This window comes from Penicillium roqueforti, assembly GCF_015533775.1.
Source record: "Penicillium roqueforti strain LCP96 04111 chromosome Unknown scaffold_17, whole genome shotgun sequence".
NCBI lineage: Eukaryota > Fungi > Ascomycota > Eurotiomycetes > Eurotiales > Aspergillaceae > Penicillium > Penicillium roqueforti.
In genome coordinates, this window is record NW_024067581.1 from 583954 (window position 1) to 604707 (window position 20754).

At 44.9% G+C, this 20754-nt stretch overlaps 6 protein-coding genes across 6 annotated transcripts; 5 read left to right on the forward strand and 1 right to left on the reverse strand.

The window, feature by feature from the left end:
- Positions 1 to 105: 105 nt before the first annotated feature.
- LCP9604111_6585 (ferric reductase family protein) lies at positions 106 to 2740 on the forward strand (the record flags this gene model as incomplete). The annotated part of the gene is made up of 7 exons (XM_039074522.1): positions 106 to 522; positions 573 to 613; positions 679 to 966; positions 1038 to 1267; positions 1354 to 1415; positions 1467 to 1588; positions 1645 to 2740. The coding sequence occupies 7 exons, from the start codon at positions 106 to 108 to the stop codon at positions 2738 to 2740; spliced, it is 2256 nt and encodes a 751-aa protein (XP_038927635.1).
- A 397-nt stretch (positions 2741 to 3137) lies between these two features.
- LCP9604111_6586 (HAD family hydrolase) lies at positions 3138 to 4757 on the reverse strand (the record flags this gene model as incomplete). Its single annotated transcript, XM_039074523.1, has 5 exons — positions 3138 to 3200; positions 3307 to 3648; positions 3721 to 3866; positions 3924 to 3973; positions 4024 to 4757. The coding sequence occupies 5 exons, from the start codon at positions 4755 to 4757 to the stop codon at positions 3138 to 3140; spliced, it is 1335 nt and encodes a 444-aa protein (XP_038927636.1).
- A 184-nt stretch (positions 4758 to 4941) lies between these two features.
- LCP9604111_6587 (uncharacterized protein) lies at positions 4942 to 5574 on the forward strand (the record flags this gene model as incomplete). Its single annotated transcript, XM_039074524.1, has 3 exons — positions 4942 to 5017; positions 5068 to 5294; positions 5347 to 5574. The coding sequence occupies 3 exons, from the start codon at positions 4942 to 4944 to the stop codon at positions 5572 to 5574; spliced, it is 531 nt and encodes a 176-aa protein (XP_038927637.1).
- A 580-nt stretch (positions 5575 to 6154) lies between these two features.
- Positions 6155 to 9430, forward strand: LCP9604111_6588 (uncharacterized protein; the record flags this gene model as incomplete). The annotated part of the gene is made up of 13 exons (XM_039074525.1): positions 6155 to 6220; positions 6282 to 6552; positions 6602 to 6835; positions 6895 to 7151; positions 7366 to 7426; positions 7490 to 7716; positions 7767 to 7929; positions 7984 to 8310; positions 8366 to 8489; positions 8538 to 8609; positions 8664 to 8714; positions 8772 to 8836; positions 8889 to 9430. The coding sequence occupies 13 exons, from the start codon at positions 6155 to 6157 to the stop codon at positions 9428 to 9430; spliced, it is 2460 nt and encodes an 819-aa protein (XP_038927638.1).
- Positions 9431 to 17959: 8529 nt separating this feature from the next.
- Positions 17960 to 18733, forward strand: LCP9604111_6589 (alpha/beta hydrolase; the record flags this gene model as incomplete). The annotated part of the gene is made up of 1 exon (XM_039074526.1): positions 17960 to 18733. One exon carries the CDS (start codon positions 17960 to 17962, stop codon positions 18731 to 18733), a length of 774 nt encoding a protein of 257 aa, XP_038927639.1.
- Positions 18734 to 19013: 280 nt separating this feature from the next.
- LCP9604111_6590 (uncharacterized protein) lies at positions 19014 to 19782 on the forward strand (the record flags this gene model as incomplete). The annotated part of the gene is made up of 2 exons (XM_039074528.1): positions 19014 to 19275; positions 19349 to 19782. 2 exons carry the CDS (start codon positions 19014 to 19016, stop codon positions 19780 to 19782), a joined length of 696 nt encoding a protein of 231 aa, XP_038927640.1.
- Positions 19783 to 20754: the final 972 nt, after the last annotated feature.

The following is a 20754-nucleotide window of genomic DNA, read 5'->3' on the forward strand; positions in this document are numbered from 1 at the left end:
TATGAGCGCAGTAGATAAGTTCCTCCCATCTTGGTATAAGAAGATTCGTATCCTTTTCTGAGCATAACCCTCTTCAGTCAAGAACCAAGGGTTCAATATACCACTATGAGCCCCTTCTTCCTGGTAGTCAGCCTGTGGCAAGCCACGTTGGTAACAGCAAGCGCTCTATGTGCGACTGGCTGTCAGACTGCGGTTTCCAACAACGAATTTTCAGGCATCAGCATCCTTGAGGACTATTATTCAGCTTTGTGCCAAAACTCCCTCCAAGTGAAGGCAACATTCATTTGTATGCGAGACTACTGCCCAGAAGACGAAATTGCAAAAGGATGGAATGATCTCAATCAGGTGTGTGAACAAGATGGAGGAGTTGAGCTTCTTCCATGGTCTATCATTGACGATGTGACGGACGCGGAGACAAAATCTTGGCCTATCTTGACCTATGAGGATATCCAACTTGGCTCTACCTTTAACACCTCAGTTTCTGTGGATCAGAGCCTCTTCCAACTTGCGTATCAGACAAATGTGAGTTATACTATATCACTGGATCTGATTGATGATTAACTGGTGTCTAGTTCGACTGGGATGATCAAACTACGCGGCGAACGAACTACGGGTAACTCATAGATCCACCCACTCCCTTGGTTTTCACAATTACTTACGCACATACCTTCCTCATAGATATGCTACAATTGGATTCTGGGGATTGATAGTACTTTTTGGTGCCCTTGACAATCTTTTCCGATATTTAAACAATTTGTCTGTGCTGCGCTCGAGAACAATGACAAGATTCGAAAGCTCCGTTCGCCGACTGGTAGTCGTGCCACCGATCTTGAAGAAAAGTCCATTCACGCGCTTTTGCGGTATTCCTTCTACATCAAGACTACAAGCCATGACTATCTCGGCCTTCTTCGTGATCAACATAATCCTCATGTGTGTGGAATACCGTGCTTTCGAAAATAATCTTTAGTGAGACCAGATTTTATCCTCCTCCTGATTGGCCAACCGGATAATGAGTTGACTGACCTCCCTTCCCATAGCTTCACCCGAAAGTCCTCACAGCTTTGGCGTTATATAGCAGATAGGGCGGCGGTCATGGCGATCAGCAATTTACCAGTCATGTGGCTCTTTTCCACAAGAAACAATTGTCTTTTGTGGGCAACATCCTGGGAATTTGGGACCTTTAATACCTTTCACCGTTGGATTGGAAGAGCTTGTGCTATAGAGGTATTTGTCCATGGGATGGGGGTTTGTATCTATCAATATCAAGGTGTGTCTATTCGCATTCTTTTCGCTGGAGGCCTTTGAGAAAATATTCCCGAGTTGGATTGAAGTTGACAAAGTTTGAGAATGAAGAGGTTGGAAAGGAGTTTTTCTTGCCTCTCTGGAAAGAGCGTGACTTCTATATGGGAGTTGTTGTAAGTCAAAAATTCCGTGTATTCTCTGCCTTAGCTAATACGCTCTCACAGGCAGCTCTCTCGATTATCGTGACGTGCCTTTTAGCAAGCTCGGGAATCCGAAGGGCAGCCTATGAATTATTTTTGATAGTTCACCAGGCTTTTGCTGTTCTTATTCTTGCTGCGTTGTGGTAGTGAGTTCCTTTCAGCATCAACTTTTAGGAACATGCTTGACTAACGGAATTTCCAGCCATCTAACTGTCGATGGCCCAGATCATGTCCCATACCTTTGGCCTTGTATTGCTGTTTGGTCATTTGATAGACTGGGAAGGGTGTTTCGTCTATTGATCTGGAACAAGCCAACTTCACACTCCTCTGGAGAATACAACAGTGACGCAGATCTCATTCAGGTAAAGGCCCGCATACGACGAGTTGTTGCTCCTCAACCTGGAAGTTACTTCTATGTGTATGGGTGGCGGTCTCTTTATTTTTGGGAAAGTCACCCATTTACACTTAGCGGGTGGACTACGGTCAATACGGAAGAAGAATCTTACACAGAACTCGTATTTCTTATTGGAGTCCACGGAGGCTTCACATCCAGGCTTCGCAAACAGCTGCTTCGTCAAGATGAGTCCGGGATCGACTCTTCATCCTCTGTGAGAAAGGTTCACCTGGCTGTTGAAGGTCCTTATGGTCCACATTTCGATCCGTGGAATTCTGAAATGGCCGTTTTTGTCATTGGTGGCGCGGGTATCACGATCGCAACGTCTTTCATCCAACAGCTGGTAGATTTCGTGCGGCTTGGCAAGCACGTGGATCAAAAGATCAAGTGCTTGAAGATAATATGGGCCATAAAGAACATCGAGCTTTATCGGTTCGTCTATGAGCGCTATATATCAACGTGGGAAGTGGTCTTCGCATCAACATATATTGAAATCTCACTGGACGTGTACCTGACAAGCCCTTCCAAGGCGGATCAACAAGTTGAATTGCCGATGCCAGAATCTCAAACCGGACACAGTGCGACAAAAAAGAAAATACGAGCAGTTGTATCGCCGGTGTGTTCAATGAACTTTCATGCCTCGGAGGAAAAAGTGGCTTCTGAAGAGGTGCATAACCAGTCAGCGTTTGGGCCTCTAAAAACAAATCTCATTCACGGAAGGCCAATCATCCGCGATGTGATTAGAAGCCAAGTTGAAAGCTTCAATTCTTACCCGGAGCAACAGATTGCACTGATCGGCTGTGGACCGGATACAATGGCACACGACATACGCCTTTCCTTTGCAGAATCCTCAAAAGAGACTGACGTCAACATTATCTTTCACCTGGCCCCTTTCGGCTGGTGATTGATGTTCTTGTTTATCCTTGAACCTGGAATAAATATTCAATGATTCACTGTACTCATGTATTTATGTCACATTTTCACCGCATCGATATGAAGTTGAAATGCTATCCTCGTGATTATCAAGGAATGTGTCTTCTCCGAGATACTGTAGTACTTAGGGCCATCTTCATTCTTGTATAGCACTATTAGTGGGAAGGGGCTTAGTGGAATGGAATTTCTGGAATTTTTGCAAAGGGAGCTATATCAACAGGCTGCCTTCTAGTTTGCAACTTGCTTCTTCATCCTCTCCCTATCTTAGTAGTTATTTTATATTTGAAAGAACTGTCACGTCACATTAATAATGTAGCAAATAAAATTGATACTAACCCCTTCAGATAAATTCTCTTAGAACCTATGTGCTAACCAGGGCTGACAGCGACGAATGGCATCAAGCGCGAGTGCAGTAGAAGTACCTCGGTTTCCTAGCCATAGCCTCTTAGAATAATACTGATATAGAGTTCCTATCTCCCATCCACCATCTGGTTCTTGCATCGATAGTAGGAATTTAAGCCCTGAAACATGACGAACTCCAACTTGGTGGCAAACAATCAGTCGCATGGCGAGACTTGCCGCATCCACTGGTACACTAAGACGTTCCTCCAGCCGCTTAATAAGCAATCCTCGCATTCGAATATAGACACAAGGCCGATGATTCTTAAGGCGTAACATCATGCGCGATAGGAAGAAGAAGAATGCCTCAGGGAGTGGATAGAAGGCGGATCCGTGGATGTAAGTCCGTGTTTGGAGGACTTGGTAAACCCAATCAAAGGTCTCAGAGAGCTCATTACCCCAGCCATACTGGTAGAAAATATTCAAAATATTGCAACACACGATTGGGTCCACACGCTTCTTGAAGTCAGTGAAGAAGGTCTGGCGGCCCGCGGGTGGAAGATGTCAGTTTTTCAAAGAGCTCACAGTTTTCTCCACTGGTGAAGCTCATACCTGCATCAGACCATCAGATGTTCGATACTGAAGCATCTTGTCCATCACAAGATTGGCAACGTGAGTGGGCCGATTCAAAATTGTAATACCGAGTGATGTCGTGTCCATATCATCGGGGAAGTCAGCTTGGGTAAGAACAGGTGTAACTACTCTGGTCAGTCTGTGTTAACAGATATGCAGACGGGCAATGATCACTTTCATACCGATAAAAAGGTTCCATGTGGTCCGATGGCTTCCAATATCAATCAAGCTTCTGTTCTGGATCAGCTAATTGAATAAATTATTTTCCGGGCTTTGACAAACCTGTCGCCAGTGAGCTCAAGTATGAGCAGTTGCGTGAAGTTTTCCTTCACTGGTACGCCGGTATGGGTGAAGGAATGGTGTTTTTGAGCATTCTCATGGAGATATCGCGTACCTCGCCCAATAGGGTCAATGTCGACAAAATTCAAAATGCTGCGGTACAGCGAATAATCTGATGGCATAACGCCCTGCATCCCCATAGACATTGCAGCAAGTAAGTTACTCGTGTCATCATCTACCAAGATGACCTGCTCCGAGCTCAATCCTATCTGATTTAGGACATGTTGATAAAATCGCAATTCAGGCTTCTGCATGCCGATATCACTTGACACAAAAACACGTTCGAACAAAGACCAATCAAACCCAAGAAACTTTACCAAGGCGTAGTCCTCTTTGGAAAAATTTGTAACCGCATATAGCTCGAAGAGACCTTTAGACTTGGCCTTCATTGAAGCCAATGCCTCCACGACTTTGGGGTTCACACATAGTGATTTTCGTACAGCAAGGATAGCTTTCTTTATCTCCTCCTGAGGATGGCGAAAGTCGGACGCCAGTCGCGCAAAGTATTGCTCTTCGGTGATGCGACCACATTGGTATTCCACTGTTGCTCCACAGTATAGAATAGACTTGAGAGTATTTGTGGGAAGTTCTATGTTCTGCATTGAGGAATGCAAGACAATATTTTTCAACTCAATCAGAACCCCTTTGTAGGGAATGCGCTTGATGATTTTACCCATGATGATATTTCCGGGTTGAGGTGGCATATGGAGACCTTATTGTCGAGCACTACTAAATAGTCGAGTCGGGTACGATGTTGTTACCAAAGAGCTTGGTATGATTTCGTGATAAGCTCCCGGTGACTATGTATGTCCCATGTTGTTTTGTCCGTCAGACCAAGGCAGCCAGCAAAAAGGAATGGGAATGGATCTTTACCAATCAAGCACGGTATCTCGAAAGTTGTGGGACCGTGCAGACACCTATTTCCTCAACACATACGGTATGTAGTCGTCGGGCATCACTGAATTCGCGACTAACGCTCTCTTACAGGATTCCGCATCTCTGAAATCGTCATCAAAAATCCTAAAAGTCTCACCGTTCGCTTTGGTGGTATTCTCGGACGCAAACTGCGGTATAATTACAGGGCACTTCGGTACCTAGCGCCCAAAAGTCCCGGAGAGTCGAAGTTGAAAGCAGCACAAATATTCCCGGAAATAGACCATAATACAACGTCTTATACATTCAGATCAGATCAACAATACGTCTGCGCTGGCGATGTTCGTATCCTCCCATGTAGCATCATGCAGCTCTAATACTAATACCAAACAGGTCCGCGCTCTCCTTTGTCTCACCAAACTTCTAGACTCGCTGTTCCGACAACCCCCAACATTCAAGATCGGTCACGACAAATCATCACTCCTTAAAGGCGTCCAACAAGCCGTGGCCCAAATTCTACCATCTATTCCGAAATCTCCCCTCAGTGCCGAGGATCTTCCCCGTGGCAAAGCTACCAACCCTTTTGCTGGAATAGACGTTCCTTCCATTCCAGTTTCATGAAGGATGGTATTTCTTGGAGCGGTGAGAGAGATATGTAGAAGGTTAGATTCCTACAAACGATTGAGATCTAGCTAAATAGCTAGGTGAAGCCTGGCAAACCAGGCAACGGCATGTGATCGGTACGTGGCCACCACAACAGTATTCCTGCATTCCGCCAATTTTTGTACTCTCACATTGCATGCAACTATGTGGATCCACAGAGGCTGATCCGGAGATATGTGCCGAATTTGACGGCGAGGTTGTTTGATATCGACAAGGATTACTTTGAAGTGACGAATTCTTTGACAGGATCTCCTGTCTTGACAAAGGTGCTCAATCAGGTATGAAAATTATTGATACAGGAAGGCTGTGTATCGCTAATAATTTGCAGTGGGATGAAATTCATGCTGAAACGGAGGATCCGGCTCGTGTTGTGCAGTTGTTAAAAGGGTTGCAAGAGAAGGTAATGTGATTGTAGTCAGAATGCCGGAGCGAACGCACATGGTTATATTTCATCTTATCACTTGGGATTTCTGGGGTATTCAGTTACTTTTGACCGTTTATGGGTGTAATTATGACAAATTGAGAGTCAAGAATACATATGTATCCTCAGAGTGTGGCATGGGGGCTCCTCGTCGCGTACGGATTGGTTTACCTAGGAATTACGGTGAGTTATGCGACGTTGGATTGCCGAATAAAACTATAGTTTATTTGCTAACGATGTCTAGCTCACAACGGCATATAGCCAATACCAGATTGTGCGCTTTATTACCGCTATACGAGGAACTCTTGTTCTTCTTATTTTCCGAAAATCCCTTGAACTGCAGAAATCCGATATGGCACCACTCACACTGATGAGTACCGATGTTGAGCGCATTATACAAGGCTTGCATTACGTTCACGAATCATTTGTCAGTCTCTTTACATTCAGTGTGGCATTGTGGCTTCTGAAACGGCAGCTTAGCGGGAGAGCCATCGCTCCGATTGTGGTATCGGTCTGTAAGTTATATTCGAAAAGTTCAAAGATTAGCATGCTGACAGGTAAAAGGTAGCATGCTTGTCATTGAGACATTCGGTAAAAGCATCAGTAACGCACAGAAGCGCTGGGTCGAGGCCGTGGAGAAGCGTCTCAGCGTTACCACTGAGATACTCACGTCGATGAAAGGCATCAAGATGTCTGGTCTAAGCAAATATTCCTCCGCGCTGCTTCAGGGCCTACGGGAAACCGAGCTCGTTGTATCATTGACCATGCGACGCTTCCTGGCTGTTGGAACTGGCCTTTGTATGTTCCTCTCACAGTGTGGGCTCTGTATGTTCATGAAAAAGCTGATTCCATTCAAGCATTCACCACACCAACCCTTTCCTCCATGGTGGGCTTTGCAGTATATACTGCACTGGCTTCACATCATGGAAATACACTTTTGGCTGCGACAGCGTTCCCAGCGCTGTCGATCTTCAATCTCCTGAGCAGTCCGCTTAGTATTCTGATTCAAAGTCTACCTGGCGTAATTGCAATGCTTGCCTGCTTCGAACGCATAGGGAATTTCCTCCAGCGCGATGCCCGAAATGACACCAGATACTTGATGGACTGCCACCACGTCTGTTGAGAAAATACCGTCAGTTGAGCCGAGGCCAGTGTATGTATCGTACCAATGGGAATTTCATCCCTTTTTATAAGCGGAAATTTGTGCTAATTATATTGAATTCAATAGTAGCAGCAGAGAGTCATTCTCGATAACTCTGGGTCGTGACTTGATCCGTATTGTGGACGGCAGGTTCTGGCGCACTACAGACAGCGAACCAATATTGCAGGATCTCAACCTCCAAATCAAGTGCGAGACACTAACAGCAGTGGTTGGACCTTCTGGATGCGGTAAGACGACTCTCTTTGAGGCCCTATTGAGAGAGCTTCCATGTCCACTTGACTCTATCCAAGTTAACTCCGCATTTGACCTACGAACCGGTGTCGCATACTGTTCACAACAACCGTGGCTCAGAAACGACACTGTTCGGAATAACATCATCGCCGGCATGCCGTACAATGAAGCCTGGTACAACACCGTAATTCATGCTTGTGCATTGGAGGAAATCATCCAGAAGCTGAGCGAAGGAATGGTCGGCAGTGGAGGCAGGAGCCTGAGTGGAGGGCAGAAGCAGAGAATTGTTAGCATACCTCAATGCTGCATTGAGAGTCACAGCTAACATTCCGCTAGTCGTTGGCGCGCGCCATATACTCGCGTCGCCCACTTCTTCTGCTTGATGACTCCCTTTCGGGAATTGATAATCTCTCCATACAGCATATTTTCGATCGTTTGCTGGGTGTTGATGGCTTGATAAAGCAGACGGGTACAACAGCCATCCTTGCAACACAAAATGGTAAGAACTTAGAATAACCGACGCAAATATGCGAGAATAACAAGAATACATTAGTGGAAAACTCAAGTCTCTTTGACCAGATCATCACTCTCGGTGGTGATACCACTGTGCTCGAACGAAAATCCCATGCCGACGCTATGAAGAATTCAGAGAAGCCAATCGGTCCAGGGAAGCTTCCTATTGAGGCGCCCATTTCCATATCCCAGAATCCATTCGCGTTCGCCCTGGAAGCCAGGTTTGAGACCGCGGCTTCCGACCCTCGCGACCCCCGGAAAGGTGAACTGGGGGCATACAAATACCACTTTGCCTCCTTGGGCTTCAGGAAATTGGGCCTCGCCGTCTTTCTGGTCGTATCTTATGTATTCTTCTCCTCGTTCCCCCGTGAGTCATCACCTGTCGATATTCGATGATTATCACTCATCTCATTCGCTTGCAGAAATTTGGCTTGAATGGTGGACTGCTTCTAATGTAGACCACCCTAATAACAGGTTGGGCTATTGGATTGGGGTATACGCTGTTTTTGGATTTCTGGCCGTCTTCTCCCTGATTACTGCTTCATGGTTTGTCTCAATCATCACAAACTCGCTCCTTAGTCTGACATTAAACAGGCTCATGCTTTGCAACATGGTGAAGAACTCAGCGAAGTCTCTGCATTTGGAACTGGTCCAGACTGTTGAGCGGTGGGTATCCTTTTCGGAAGCTGTTAGTGAACAGATTTGCTAACATCTTCACAGGGCCGTCGCATCTGTGTTCACTTCTACAGATCCAGGAATCACAGTGAACCGGTTCGTCTTTCAACCGATAAGCTGAATATCAACAGCTTTTTCTGACCATTTGAACAGATTTAGTCAGGATATGGCTTTAATCGATATGGAATTGCCTATGGCCTTCGCCAACACTATTATCTGTCAGTTTGTGTCTTCCAAATACCTGCCCACGCGACTTACTAATATTTCTAGCCTTCACAACCTGCGTGGCACAACTCGTTATCATTGCTGTGTCTTCACGTCATCTTGGTGCCGCCATCCCTTTCATCCGCGGCTTTTGTATTCTCACTCAACGGCTATCTATTCGAAAGTCACGACAATTACGGTTCTTTGATATCGAAGCCAAGAGTCTGTTGTACACGGAGTTCATTGAACTGCTGAACGGCCCCTATGTGGTTCGCGCCTTCGATATGCAGAAGGAATTTGAGCAACGGCTTTCCATAGCACTCGATGCATCACAGAAGCCGTTTTATCTCCTCCTCTGTGCGCAGCAATGGCTGGGTTTGGTACTAAATTTGGTGAATCTCGGTCTAGCGTTGATCTTAGTTGGTGTCACAACAGCCACTTGTGGCCTCTCGGGTGGCTTTTTAGGTGTTGCGCTGATCAATCTGAAAAGCTTTGGACCAAGCTTATCCGAATTGGTTGATGTGTGGTGTATATTGCAGAATAGTCTCGCCGCAGTTGAGCGTGTGAAACCTTTCTCCGAGGAAACCCCGAAAGAGTCCACAGACTAGCCTGTTAGCCCGTCGCTAGGCTGGCCCCAGCTAGGGGCCATTCAAATGCAGTAAGTATGTCTGGGATACGAGTCAGTGGATAATATTGGCTCGAAATACTTAGTCGCAGCTAATATCTAACTTGAAAACAGCTCTGGTTCACTCGCCGTCAAATCCCTGTCACTTGCTATCCCGGCAGGAAATAAGATTGTCATATGTGGCCGAAGTGGCAGGTAAGCAGCTTCCGCGGGAATGTCAAAACAATTTGAACTAACATCAGGGTTTCACAAAGCGGAAAATCAACGTTGTGCATGGCTCTCTTCCGCATGCTTGATCCGATATCCGGCACCATCTCGATCGATAGACAAGATATAACTCGAGTCCCCTACAAACTTCTTCGCTCGGCACTTTCTATTGTCCCTCAGGATGCAGTGATCCTAGGAGGATCAATCTGACTCAATGTTGACCTTGAAAATCAGCATTCCGACAGAGAAGTCATCGAAGCATTAGAACAAGCCGAACTATGGGAGTCCGTTAAAGAGCGATTCAGGAGAGAAGACGATACAAGCGCCGAATCTCTTTCCGGGGGCCAGAAGAAGCAACTCTGCCTTGCGCGCGCGTTAGTCAAAAACAGTAAAATCTTAGTTTTAGATAAGGCAACAGCCAGGTTCGCCTTGAACAGTCAGTTCGCTCCAATTTTGAATTCAACTAACCTGCCACGGTAGTGCCGACTCTGCGACCGATCAAAGGGTCCATGGGCTTGTTAATCGAGGTCTACCTGGAACGACGGTTGTTTCTGTTATACATCGGTTGAAGCATGTTGGTTTGTATGATCTCGTCGCTGTCTTTGATGACGGTGAGCTGGTGGAGATGGGTAACCTGGTAGAACTGCTCGAGGACTCAGCTTCGAGGCTAGTGGAGCTGTTTGTACGTGATTGACTCGATATATAGCCTTGCGATAGTATCATAAATAGTGCAGTGGGGGTTTCCAGAGCAGGATGACTAAGCGGCTATATGACATAAAAGCACTCCCGAGGCCTAGATAGTAACGTAGATACCTTTCTACCTCTCTTCTCAGTAGTCACCCTATGGTATTCTCCTCTCTAGTACCCTACTACTCCTAGTAACGACTCTACTCTTATACCTATTTCGCAGGTAGGGCTGTCGGTACCCCTTAGGGGTCCCCTCTTTATATAGTGACCGATGTAGGGAGTAGCGTTAACTAGTATATTAGGGAGGGGGTAACTACTAAATCTACCTTACCAGCCTTTTACCACTCCTTTTACCAGTTACCTGGCTGAATGAACGTTATCCTTAAAGCGATATCCTAATAAGTTTCTACTACCTTCTATAATCAGCCGCCTTAGTAATAACCATACCCTACGTTTCAGTCTTCAGTAACGTGGCCCAACCTTGGGCTGAGAAGTCAGGCCCGAAGCCCGACCCAGCGACGGGTCGGGTCGGGTCAAAACGGGCTTTGATCTACTTGGACCTCCCTAAAAGGTCGAATAAGAATTAAGCGAGATAAATGTAAGAGGATAAGAAGGGAAGAACATATACTTAGATAGTTTCTCTTTTTCCTTTTCTTCTTTATACTTAGAATTTGGTTGGAATTGTACTCTTTTCTTCTGAATCGAATTGGCTTGTAACATGAAATGCTTTATGAGAATGCCAGGAAACCACCTAAAAAAGTCGGGATCATTGAATTTGTATGGTGCCAAATGCTTCATGCTCATGGGTAAGGCTGGCAGATTACTAAGCTCTCTGTAATGGTAATTCAGGTGTCCTTACTTTTCTGCCAGGCAAAATTCAGCCATTAAGGCCCTAATATGGTGAAAACGACCCTGCGCGCTATGCCCCTTCGTACCCGTTGTCATAGCTGGGATAGAAACAACACTCGATTCTCGGAAGAGGATGGCTTGTTCCTTCTGTGGACAACGGGAAGCGAGATATGGAGAATTGTTTTAAGTACAATGAATTCAATCATCCATTTTTTCGCCAGCCAAGCAGTTTCCTGCGACAGGCCACGGTTCTCAGTATCACAAGGCGAGGTTTTTTAGCCAGCCAGTCTCCAGGACCTCGGATTTCATTCCCACCTGCTCTCAGTTTGAATCCACTTCGATGCCCAATGTCAACAAAATTGGATTCGACGAAGCCGCCCATTTTTGACTATCTTCCCAAAATCTGGATGCCTCTTCCAAGCTCTTGGCAAAAAGGCTTCAACAATATGGTCGGGTCCTTCCAGGTCCAGTAATCCACATATCTCAGCTCGACATGTTCGAAAATCGTCACCTGAATAAAGTTAGCTTATACCATTCTACTGCGCATCTAGAACATAATGGTCCATAGAATTTAGATCAGTGGCATAATTACCATTCTATGCATAGTGGCATCGATGACAAGCATAATGTTGGCATTCCACTGGGCTTCGATTGGCACCAACAAGAACTATGCCTGCACAAAATTCCCTGAGGCCATAATTCCTGCCGTGGCAGTCACAGCATTCCCAGCCCATGCGGATTAGATCCTGGACAAAGCAATACGCTTCACCACATGGAGAATCCACTGCAACATCTGTGACAGTTCTCTCCTGCCCACACATTGTCTGTCTCCCTGTTCTTTGGTTGACTCTAGCATAACGACAATATGTTATACCTCGTTGGAGAATTCGATGTCCACAACGATAGACTCGATACTGGCGACCACACATTGTTTTTAATAAAAGCCAAAGAAAAATACGTGCAGAATGCTTTTGTCGACCGAAACGATGTGAATTGGATAAAGAATATTTTGAATATGTCTTCGTTGAGTATTTTAATCAAGAAGAGGATCTTGGAAGCTTCCTTATTGCTTATATGTCCAAATGCCTATAGTATTGTCCTATTTTTGGCTTGATAATGCGACACTGAGGGGCTACATGGCGGTTGCCGCTTCGAACCTTTGGCGCTTAGGTCTGAAACTATCTTAGTCAATTCCACTAATTACATCATGTCAGGTTGTTCGTTATAGAATATGGTAGCGTTTTACATCATGCGAATCATGACACTCTATGTTCGAAGTAATTATAGGTTTTTAGTGACGTTACATTAACCGCCAACTTTGTAGTCTAATAAATGAAAAAGCACTAAGTACCGGGCCTCACTTTTCAGAAGCTAGGAGAAAGCAGAGGGAGGTCCTCGATTTCTTGTATACAGTAAAATATACATAAAAGAGAGAAAAATCATATTCGACGAACGAGGATACTAAAACTAGATATAATTATATCTCGAGATCTGACTATACTCGGTCTAGAAAATGCGCTCACCTTTAGGTCATCTAGCTTATTGCCGCCCACTACTCTCCCTCCCCTCCAACTTTGCCCTGTGACAGCGCTTAGTCGAAAATACTTTCACCCGTTAGGTAATCCAACTTATTGACCCCTCTTCTCCTCCATATGTGGATGAAAATCTCTCACATCCATGTCTAGATAGTGAGTAGATGTCACATTGCAGGACTCCTAGAGTACTGCATATTTCTTAGTAAAGAGCTTAATCAAGACTAAGGAAAAAGGGAAACAAGGGAAAAAAGAAGTCGAAAAGTCAGGGAAACTGGAATTAGGCAGAGGTAGACAACGTACACAGAATCAAGATGCAAACATAGTGAATGCATACAGGACCAAGCATTGCAACCAATCACAGATTAATGTATAAAGAGAGTAAAGGAAATTGCTGCCTTAGCCTATCAGAGGGTGTAACAGCGGACAGTAGAAAGTATAAGCCCAGAACGATAGTCATCTAGTATTCATTCAAAAAGGTACCGCTTAATATTTTCAAGTCCCTGCAGATCTCCCTCGGTCGAGTTAGACTTCTCCTTCTCAACCCAACCTTCAGTATAGCCTCCTCCAAAATCAATCAGGTATGCATCCTCATTGACATCAATGAGCACATTGGCTGCCTTCGCATCTCCCCAAATGATATTATGTGAATGAAAGTGTTCAAGTGTCTGCGAAATTTGATCAACCCATTTTTGTCGGAGCTCGGAAAATTTGGGATCATGTCCATCAATGCAATTGAGTGTAGCTCTATCACAATTAATGTATGATAAAGCCAATCCCAATATATACCCATCATCATCTTGGACCAGCCCTTCCAGTTGTGATGTGAGAATTGGGGGATCGAATTTAGCCATGCGAATCTTTGAATAAGTGAGAATCTCTCTTGCGGTAATACCCATGTCACCCCCATAGACTATCTTGAAGAAGCTAGGCCGTGGTTGCCCATGAATAAATACCTTATGAGGTATTCCTGGTAGTGCAGCTGAATCTGTACTAATTGGAACCTGGACTTCCCTTGGGTGGTAGACAGAAAAAGCTGAGTAGTCGACAGAAGATGGTAAAGATGCCCCGATGAGATGATTTCTCATGTTCTTGGTGTTGCTGAGATAAACGGGAACTAATTTGTCTCCAACTACCTGCACAGTGTAGTGCAATTCTTCTGCAAACAGACAATCCTCGAGAGTGTACTTTTGGTTCGGGTCCAGGGGAGCAATTTCGTGAAAGATTGGCAGAAATGGTTGCAAGATCCAATCATGCATTTCATCAAGGGGGTCTTCAAATTCCCCCTCCACATCTATCTCAGACTCATCAGGAATCCATTCTGGTTCTTGACGTTGAACGTGTCGAAGATATTCGGCCAGGAGGGCAGGCGAGCTTTCGAAGCTGGAAGTAAAAAGATCGATCTTGAAGCGTTTGTTGGAGACATAAACATTCAACTGCGTGTCTGTGTTTCTGGTGCTTGATCTAAATGGACCGATATCATAGATGGGTTGTTTCCGTGCCATCGTTGGCCATCGAGGAGTTGCGGCAAGGGAAAAAAAAATAAAAAATAAAAACTAAAAAGTAAAAAGTAAAAAGAAGGTAGGAGTAAGAAACTGTCAGGTCGGGGGAAGTGAGGTGTACACGGCACAAAGTCATGTGACTGTCGACCAATAGGTAAGTCCGGCAAATAAATAACCATCTTCACCGCCATCACCCTCTGCAATACTTGATTGGAAAAGCTACAGGAAAGGGGTTGAGCCTGGAGAACCGACAGGACGGTATGATTTTCGGCCTCGGACGCCATGTGAGTAGAAAACGAATAAATTGAAACAATGCTTTTCTACTGCAAGTTTGTAGTAACGTATTTTTGATCACTTTAGCGCCCTTTTCAACTCGAGGATGATGAATGCCAATCATTAGTCGTTGTTGATATATACCCAGGTGAAACGCCTACGGCGGAAGCCCATTGTGCAATAGTCGCCACAGTCTAGATTGGTGCTTGAATTAGATTTCGAGACATCTAGATGCTGATGCAAGTGGCCGAAATTATCTGGGCGCTTAGCTAAAAATTATACGACGGCAACTGACATCGCGTTGTCCCCTATCCCTACTTTCAGGGACAAAATCCCAACAAGTGCATTTCACGGTGGCAAAGGAAAGGAAGACCATTAGAGGTTTCATGTTGTGCGTCTCGCCGTGTAATGCAACCTGCGCCGCACGGAAGTTTCACCTGCATGGCATATCCACGCCAATCAAGGTTAGCAATGCAATATAACGTCATTCTCGGCGTCAATCTTTTTTAGGTGTCTGCTTTTGGACTCCAACCCTCTTGGGTAATAGAAGCTCGTATTCCATGCGCATGTCAATGTTAACTGACGACTTAAGCATATGTGATGAAAGAACCAAATAGCAGCCAGTGAGAATTCAATATCTGGGAAGAAGGCTTGGTGCAATTCAAGTATACAGCATGTTTAGTCATCTTCCTTGAACCATCCATCAGCCCAGTGTGAGGTCTCAATCATAGGAGGGGCGTCATTGCGTTATTCGGTGGTCCCGAGGCTCTGTGCACGAGGCAAACTGAACTGCCTTAGTTGATCTGGCTATCAGGGCTGGGCCAAAGATCCTCGATAGCCGTACGCCCTTTGGAGGTCTAGGAATAATTGTACTGCAAGTTTCTCTGAAAAGGTCTAATTGGCTGAAGGCCAAGACCAACCACAATGCACAGCTCCATGTATGCATGGCATGTATGTATGGAGGGGTAAAGCACTCGCTCAATCAGACGATACTGTTGGCTCATGCCGAGGTTGGCCAATGGGGCTGTGTGTGGTGTCTGCATTGCCCTCTTTTGGGCAACCGCCCTGCCAGACCATGATTATGCATTTGCGCACAGTCTTGGGTTTACTTCCTAATATAGTTATGGCCAGTTTTGTGCTATTTCCAAATTTGGTAACTAATCAACTTTCGAGAAACTTCCTATTTTGTATTCCAGGGCGACCAAGAAACAAACGTCGTTCCTTCTCACTGCCTATCTATTAAATTATATACCGCCCCCTATTATTACTATACGTTACGAAACCCACTTCTTCCTTCTTCAACCCCTCAACCATGGTTCAACAGATAGAGCTTGCCTGCGATCAACGCCTACATTATCGTATCCTTCGAGATAAAGGCTATACGTATCCCTCTATTATATCCCGTTTAAATTGCAGTATACAGTAAACTCAATATACGTATTATAATCAAACCATACTGTAGAAGAAGAAGATAGGCCGACTTCCAAAGCTTACCCCTGAGTGCCTTAACGAAGTAATCCTATAGATTTAGCAATCTCTGAAGTATCGCTATCTAAATTATCATAATATCTATGGTATTTTAGATCTTAGTATATCTAGGGAAACACTTCGCCTATCTTGTAACGGATAAAGGTCCGTACAAGAGGGAAACACATGCAAACCTGCACAGGCTCGGGAAGGAACATCTATGTCATCACACATCTGTTTCGATATCGATCCGTGAGGGGTCCGTGTGAGACCCCTAGGTATGGAATATCTAAGGGAATGCTGTATGTAATGGAGGATCGGGAAACAGAGACAGTAGTATACGCAGTGGTATATTGGAACTAATAGCTGCTTCTCTAGGGAAGCAGTATGCGAGGACAATATATAGGTTTGTGGGTCACATGATTCATAGAGGCTGTGTAAGCAACACGCGTTGCTCCTATCCAGTCCACAGTCCCCCCACGCACCATGACAGGTACCATACTTCAGGCATCAGCCTTCTTAGTACTGGGGCCCTGACACTACACCGTATTAAAACAATTGAATACAGTGATTAATAATAAATTACTGGCAGAATAACAGTGGAGAACGACGTTTGTTTCTTGGTCGTACACTGTGCCTGCATGCATGAGACTTCGTCTCATAGTCCCCAACGTGGCTTTCCCCCGCACCAGCCAATTGTCTCTTCGGCACGGGAATCCACAGTAAGATAGCGACCGTTACAAACTCAGCTTTAGATCCATCTTATTCTGCTATTTCCAGGAGGCTCGAGGCATAAACTACCACCTGTCAGTTAGCATTGTAAATATCTGAATCACGGAGGAGTAGCTACATATTTGGAATAACCAAAAACATACTAACTCAACGGGGTCGGAGAATATCTTCCTGTCTTTCTTCCCAGGAATATTTTAAGGTACTCTCTTGGTTCCGCCATAACCGTTGCATTTGGTGCATATAGATGTACTAACCATTCCCACATCATTGCATTCAGTGCAAGGCATGTTTTCTTTTCCGACGTGTTGATTCAAAAGCAGAGGGGAAAGTGGCGATATTCTTGTACGGGGAAGGGCAAAACAGGGGATGTTGTAGTTATCGTAGAAAAGTCAAGGTTAAAGAAAGAAAGAGGATATTTATAGCCCTTTAGTTCCGATACCCAAACTCGTTGGGTGGCAAACCCCGACAGTGGCCAGAGCTCCCAATGACCCTCCCAACTAGGCTTGTACACATTTCGGCTCTCCACATACCCAACGCGATGCCGAATCCTCGTTTTGTTGCAGTCGATCCAAGCCAGAGAAAGAAGCGAAGGGTGAAAACACCGCAATGCCAGACTTGTTTCAATTCATTCGGAACATAACAAGAATTCCGCGACCATATCGCAGACTATCAGGCCAGTAAAGTCGTGACTCTCCAATTTATCCGCTGACTTGCCAGTTTAGTTGGAATTCCAGCTCTTTGTTCTTCGCCCTTGTCATTTTCAATGTGATCCACCCCAAGCAAGATTCTTGTTGGACCGGACGCCAACTGGCCGAAAATCAGCAAAGAGGAAAAGTAGGCCACCAAACAAGCGAAGGAGGCGAAGCAATTGGCCAAGGCAGGTGGCTTGACATCTCCTACGGTCTAGTTTGACACCTTATTTTCATCCTCAAGCGTTGGAGTGGATTTTTTTATGAATATGACGATCTATATAAAAAACATACAATAAATCGTCCGTACTACACTGGGTACTCGTACTGATCACCTCCTACATGGTTAAAATATTTAAATAAGCTGCTGCTCAGGTGTAAGAAGTTACTTCATAACCATTCGCGAATGCTTTCGAGGCTAACTGGTTTCCCCGGTTGTTTACTCCCAACCCCAAGAATCTCGGGAGATTTGCGGGATCGGCGATCGTGCACGGACATAAGGTGGCACCACCAAGGTAGACACACCGTCGGAGAGAAGTTGGAGGCCCCCCACTGGTCCTCATATCACTTCGCCATGTCTCTCGAGCTGTACCACACTGCACACAACGCCGGCCAGACCACCGTCGTACTAATCCATGGCGCCTTGGTATCTGGTCTCTACTGGGATCTTGTGATCCCCCACCTCACGTCTTATCGCCTCCTGGTCCCAGATCTTCCAGGCCATGGCAATTCCGCCAGCGCGCCATTTTCAGTGGATCTCGCAGCGCGTCAGATTGCCCAGCTGATCCGTATACACGCGAATGGTTCAGCGCACATTGTTGGCCACAGTCTGGGTGCTCAGGTCGCTATCCGCCTGGCCTGTACCGAACCAGATGTGGTGAACTCTGTCTTCATCTCTGGTTTTAGAATGTTCCCTCAAACATCACTTACGCCGTATATTCCATACGCAGTGTGGGTGATGCTGCGTGTGGAGAACTGCCTTAGCCGGCCTCTTATCAGCTGGGCAATGGATGGTGCCGATATCCCACGTATTGATACCAATCTCGGTACACTTGACCTATGTCGCCAGATTGTATCACCGGAGCATCCTACACAATGGCCATCACCATGGCCTGCGCGCACTCTGATTGTTGCAGCGGGGAAAGGGGGGTTAGTGCCTACAAAGGATAGCCCGGGTGATGCTGTGAAGTTGATGGCGATCGGGAGAGAGCTGAACGAAGAGACTATCGCGTATACACATTTGAAAATGCGACATCCGTGGAATCGTCAGGATCCGCGGCTATTTGCAGAGACTGCCGCGGCGTGGTTTGAACATAAGGAGCTTCCCGAGGGCTTTGTCAAGCTTTAGCGTCGGGTAGATGACTGTTTGAAAATAGAAGTTTGTCCCAGGACTTGGATCCCATAAACTCCATATTAAGGAACATCAAGATAAAATAGAACTTTGGATGACAATTGTCGTGCCTGGGGGGTGGTACCACCTAAGCAGCGGCTGATTTGGTCAAGCGGGGGCGTCTGACACCCTTTCATGAATGCCTAAACATCAACTTCAGGAGTTAAAGGTGTTGAAAGATTGATTCAAGGGCTCGAATAATCTTCGCTGAGCGCCTTTTGGGAGTCAATTTCCCACGATGCGTGCAGATATTGGCCATTACGCCAGAGATGTCGTCAATTCTATCCCATCCTTCCACGGCCAGAGTGCTGTTGGTGATTTGCAACTATTATTCGGTAATGATATCTTAACTATAGCGCTGTCGAGCTTTGGAATAGTCGGCTTCTCAGTCTGGTCGATACGGAGACCGTGGCAACGTCCGATCAAGAAGGTCGCGCTCCAAGGACGTGTAGTCTTTGCGAAATCGGTATTTCCGACTCTCATGAGAGCTTCGGCGATCTGTATGATAACCTTTCTTTAGTTAGATACTTTGCACTCTCTTGGTGCTTTTGTATATCGCATACCTTATCACAGTCGCTACACTGGGTTCGCTCCACGGCGCCACCCGACGTTTCGCCATCTGTGCCGCAGCTCTGCAATTTTGCTGCTCGGTATTCCTTTCACTGGCAGTGGTGACCAGCCACATATGGGAGATTCGAGCTTCATCTTTCGGACAACTATTTACGACAGCGTGGGCACTCACGGACATCGCTCGCATTATACTTCTCGCCGAGTTAGACGAAACGAAGGCATGCATGGGTACCTTATCTTCTATTCTAGGAGTCAAAGTCCTACTCCTGGTGGTTGAAGAGATCACTAAACAAAATATCTTGAATATACCCTACAGCAAATATCCGCCCGAGGCACTCAGCGGCATTATCAACCGCGCGTTCGTTGTCTGGCTCAATCCACTCATGTGGCGGGGTATTGCTGGAAAGCCACTGTCACTTCCTGAGCTCTCTCGATGAGAGATCGAATTTAACAGTACAGGATTGTCGTGTGCTGTGGATGTGGTATAGGAGAAGGTCACTATGTAACGGATAAAGGTCCGTATAAGAGGGAAACACATGTAAACCTATATAGGCTTGGGAAGGAATATCTATGTTATCATATTGTAAAGGTATACGTTATGCAGGTGTACGGCCTGTCAACCGGGTAAGATACAAAGGGCTTTGTAGAGGGAATACAATGTATTGATAAGGTGCCAAGACTAATTCTTACCAGTCTCGGAGGGGCCCCTGGGGGGTCCTAAACTATAAGGAAATCTATCTGCCTATATTCATATGACGAACCCCTTACAGATTGATATCAAAATAGATATATGATAATATAGATATTCCTTCCTAAGCCTATATAGGTTTATATATATTTCCCTCTTATATAGACCTTTATCCGTTATAATTATCTCTCCCTCCCTATATAGATATCCTTATCTATATATAAATAGAAATATTAAAGGATAAAAGGATAAAGAATTAGGGAGATATTAAGGAGTTTCTATAATAAAGAAAGTAAAGTAGTAGATATATTAAAAAAGATAAGGTAGTATATAATAATTTAAAAAGGAGGTAACTAATAAGGTATATATTCTATATTTTATATTTCTTTTAAAAGGGTAGCTATATAAGTATTATATTTCTTTAAGACTAATAATATATAGGTATATATTATCTTCTCTATAGGGAGTTATTATATAGACTTCTAGAATTCGCTTTCGATCCTATACTAATTCTCTACTAGAATATATATATTTTTATAAAGACTATATTCTATAGAATATTAATATTTTTCTATAATATAGAAAATGTTTAGGAATAGTTTCTTATATAGGGTTTCTAGTAGTAGGGAATTTAAAGAGATATAAATTTAGCCTTTATAGCTATATTCTTTATAGGTATTTATATAAAGAAATATACTTGGGGTTTGGGGTTTGGGGTTTG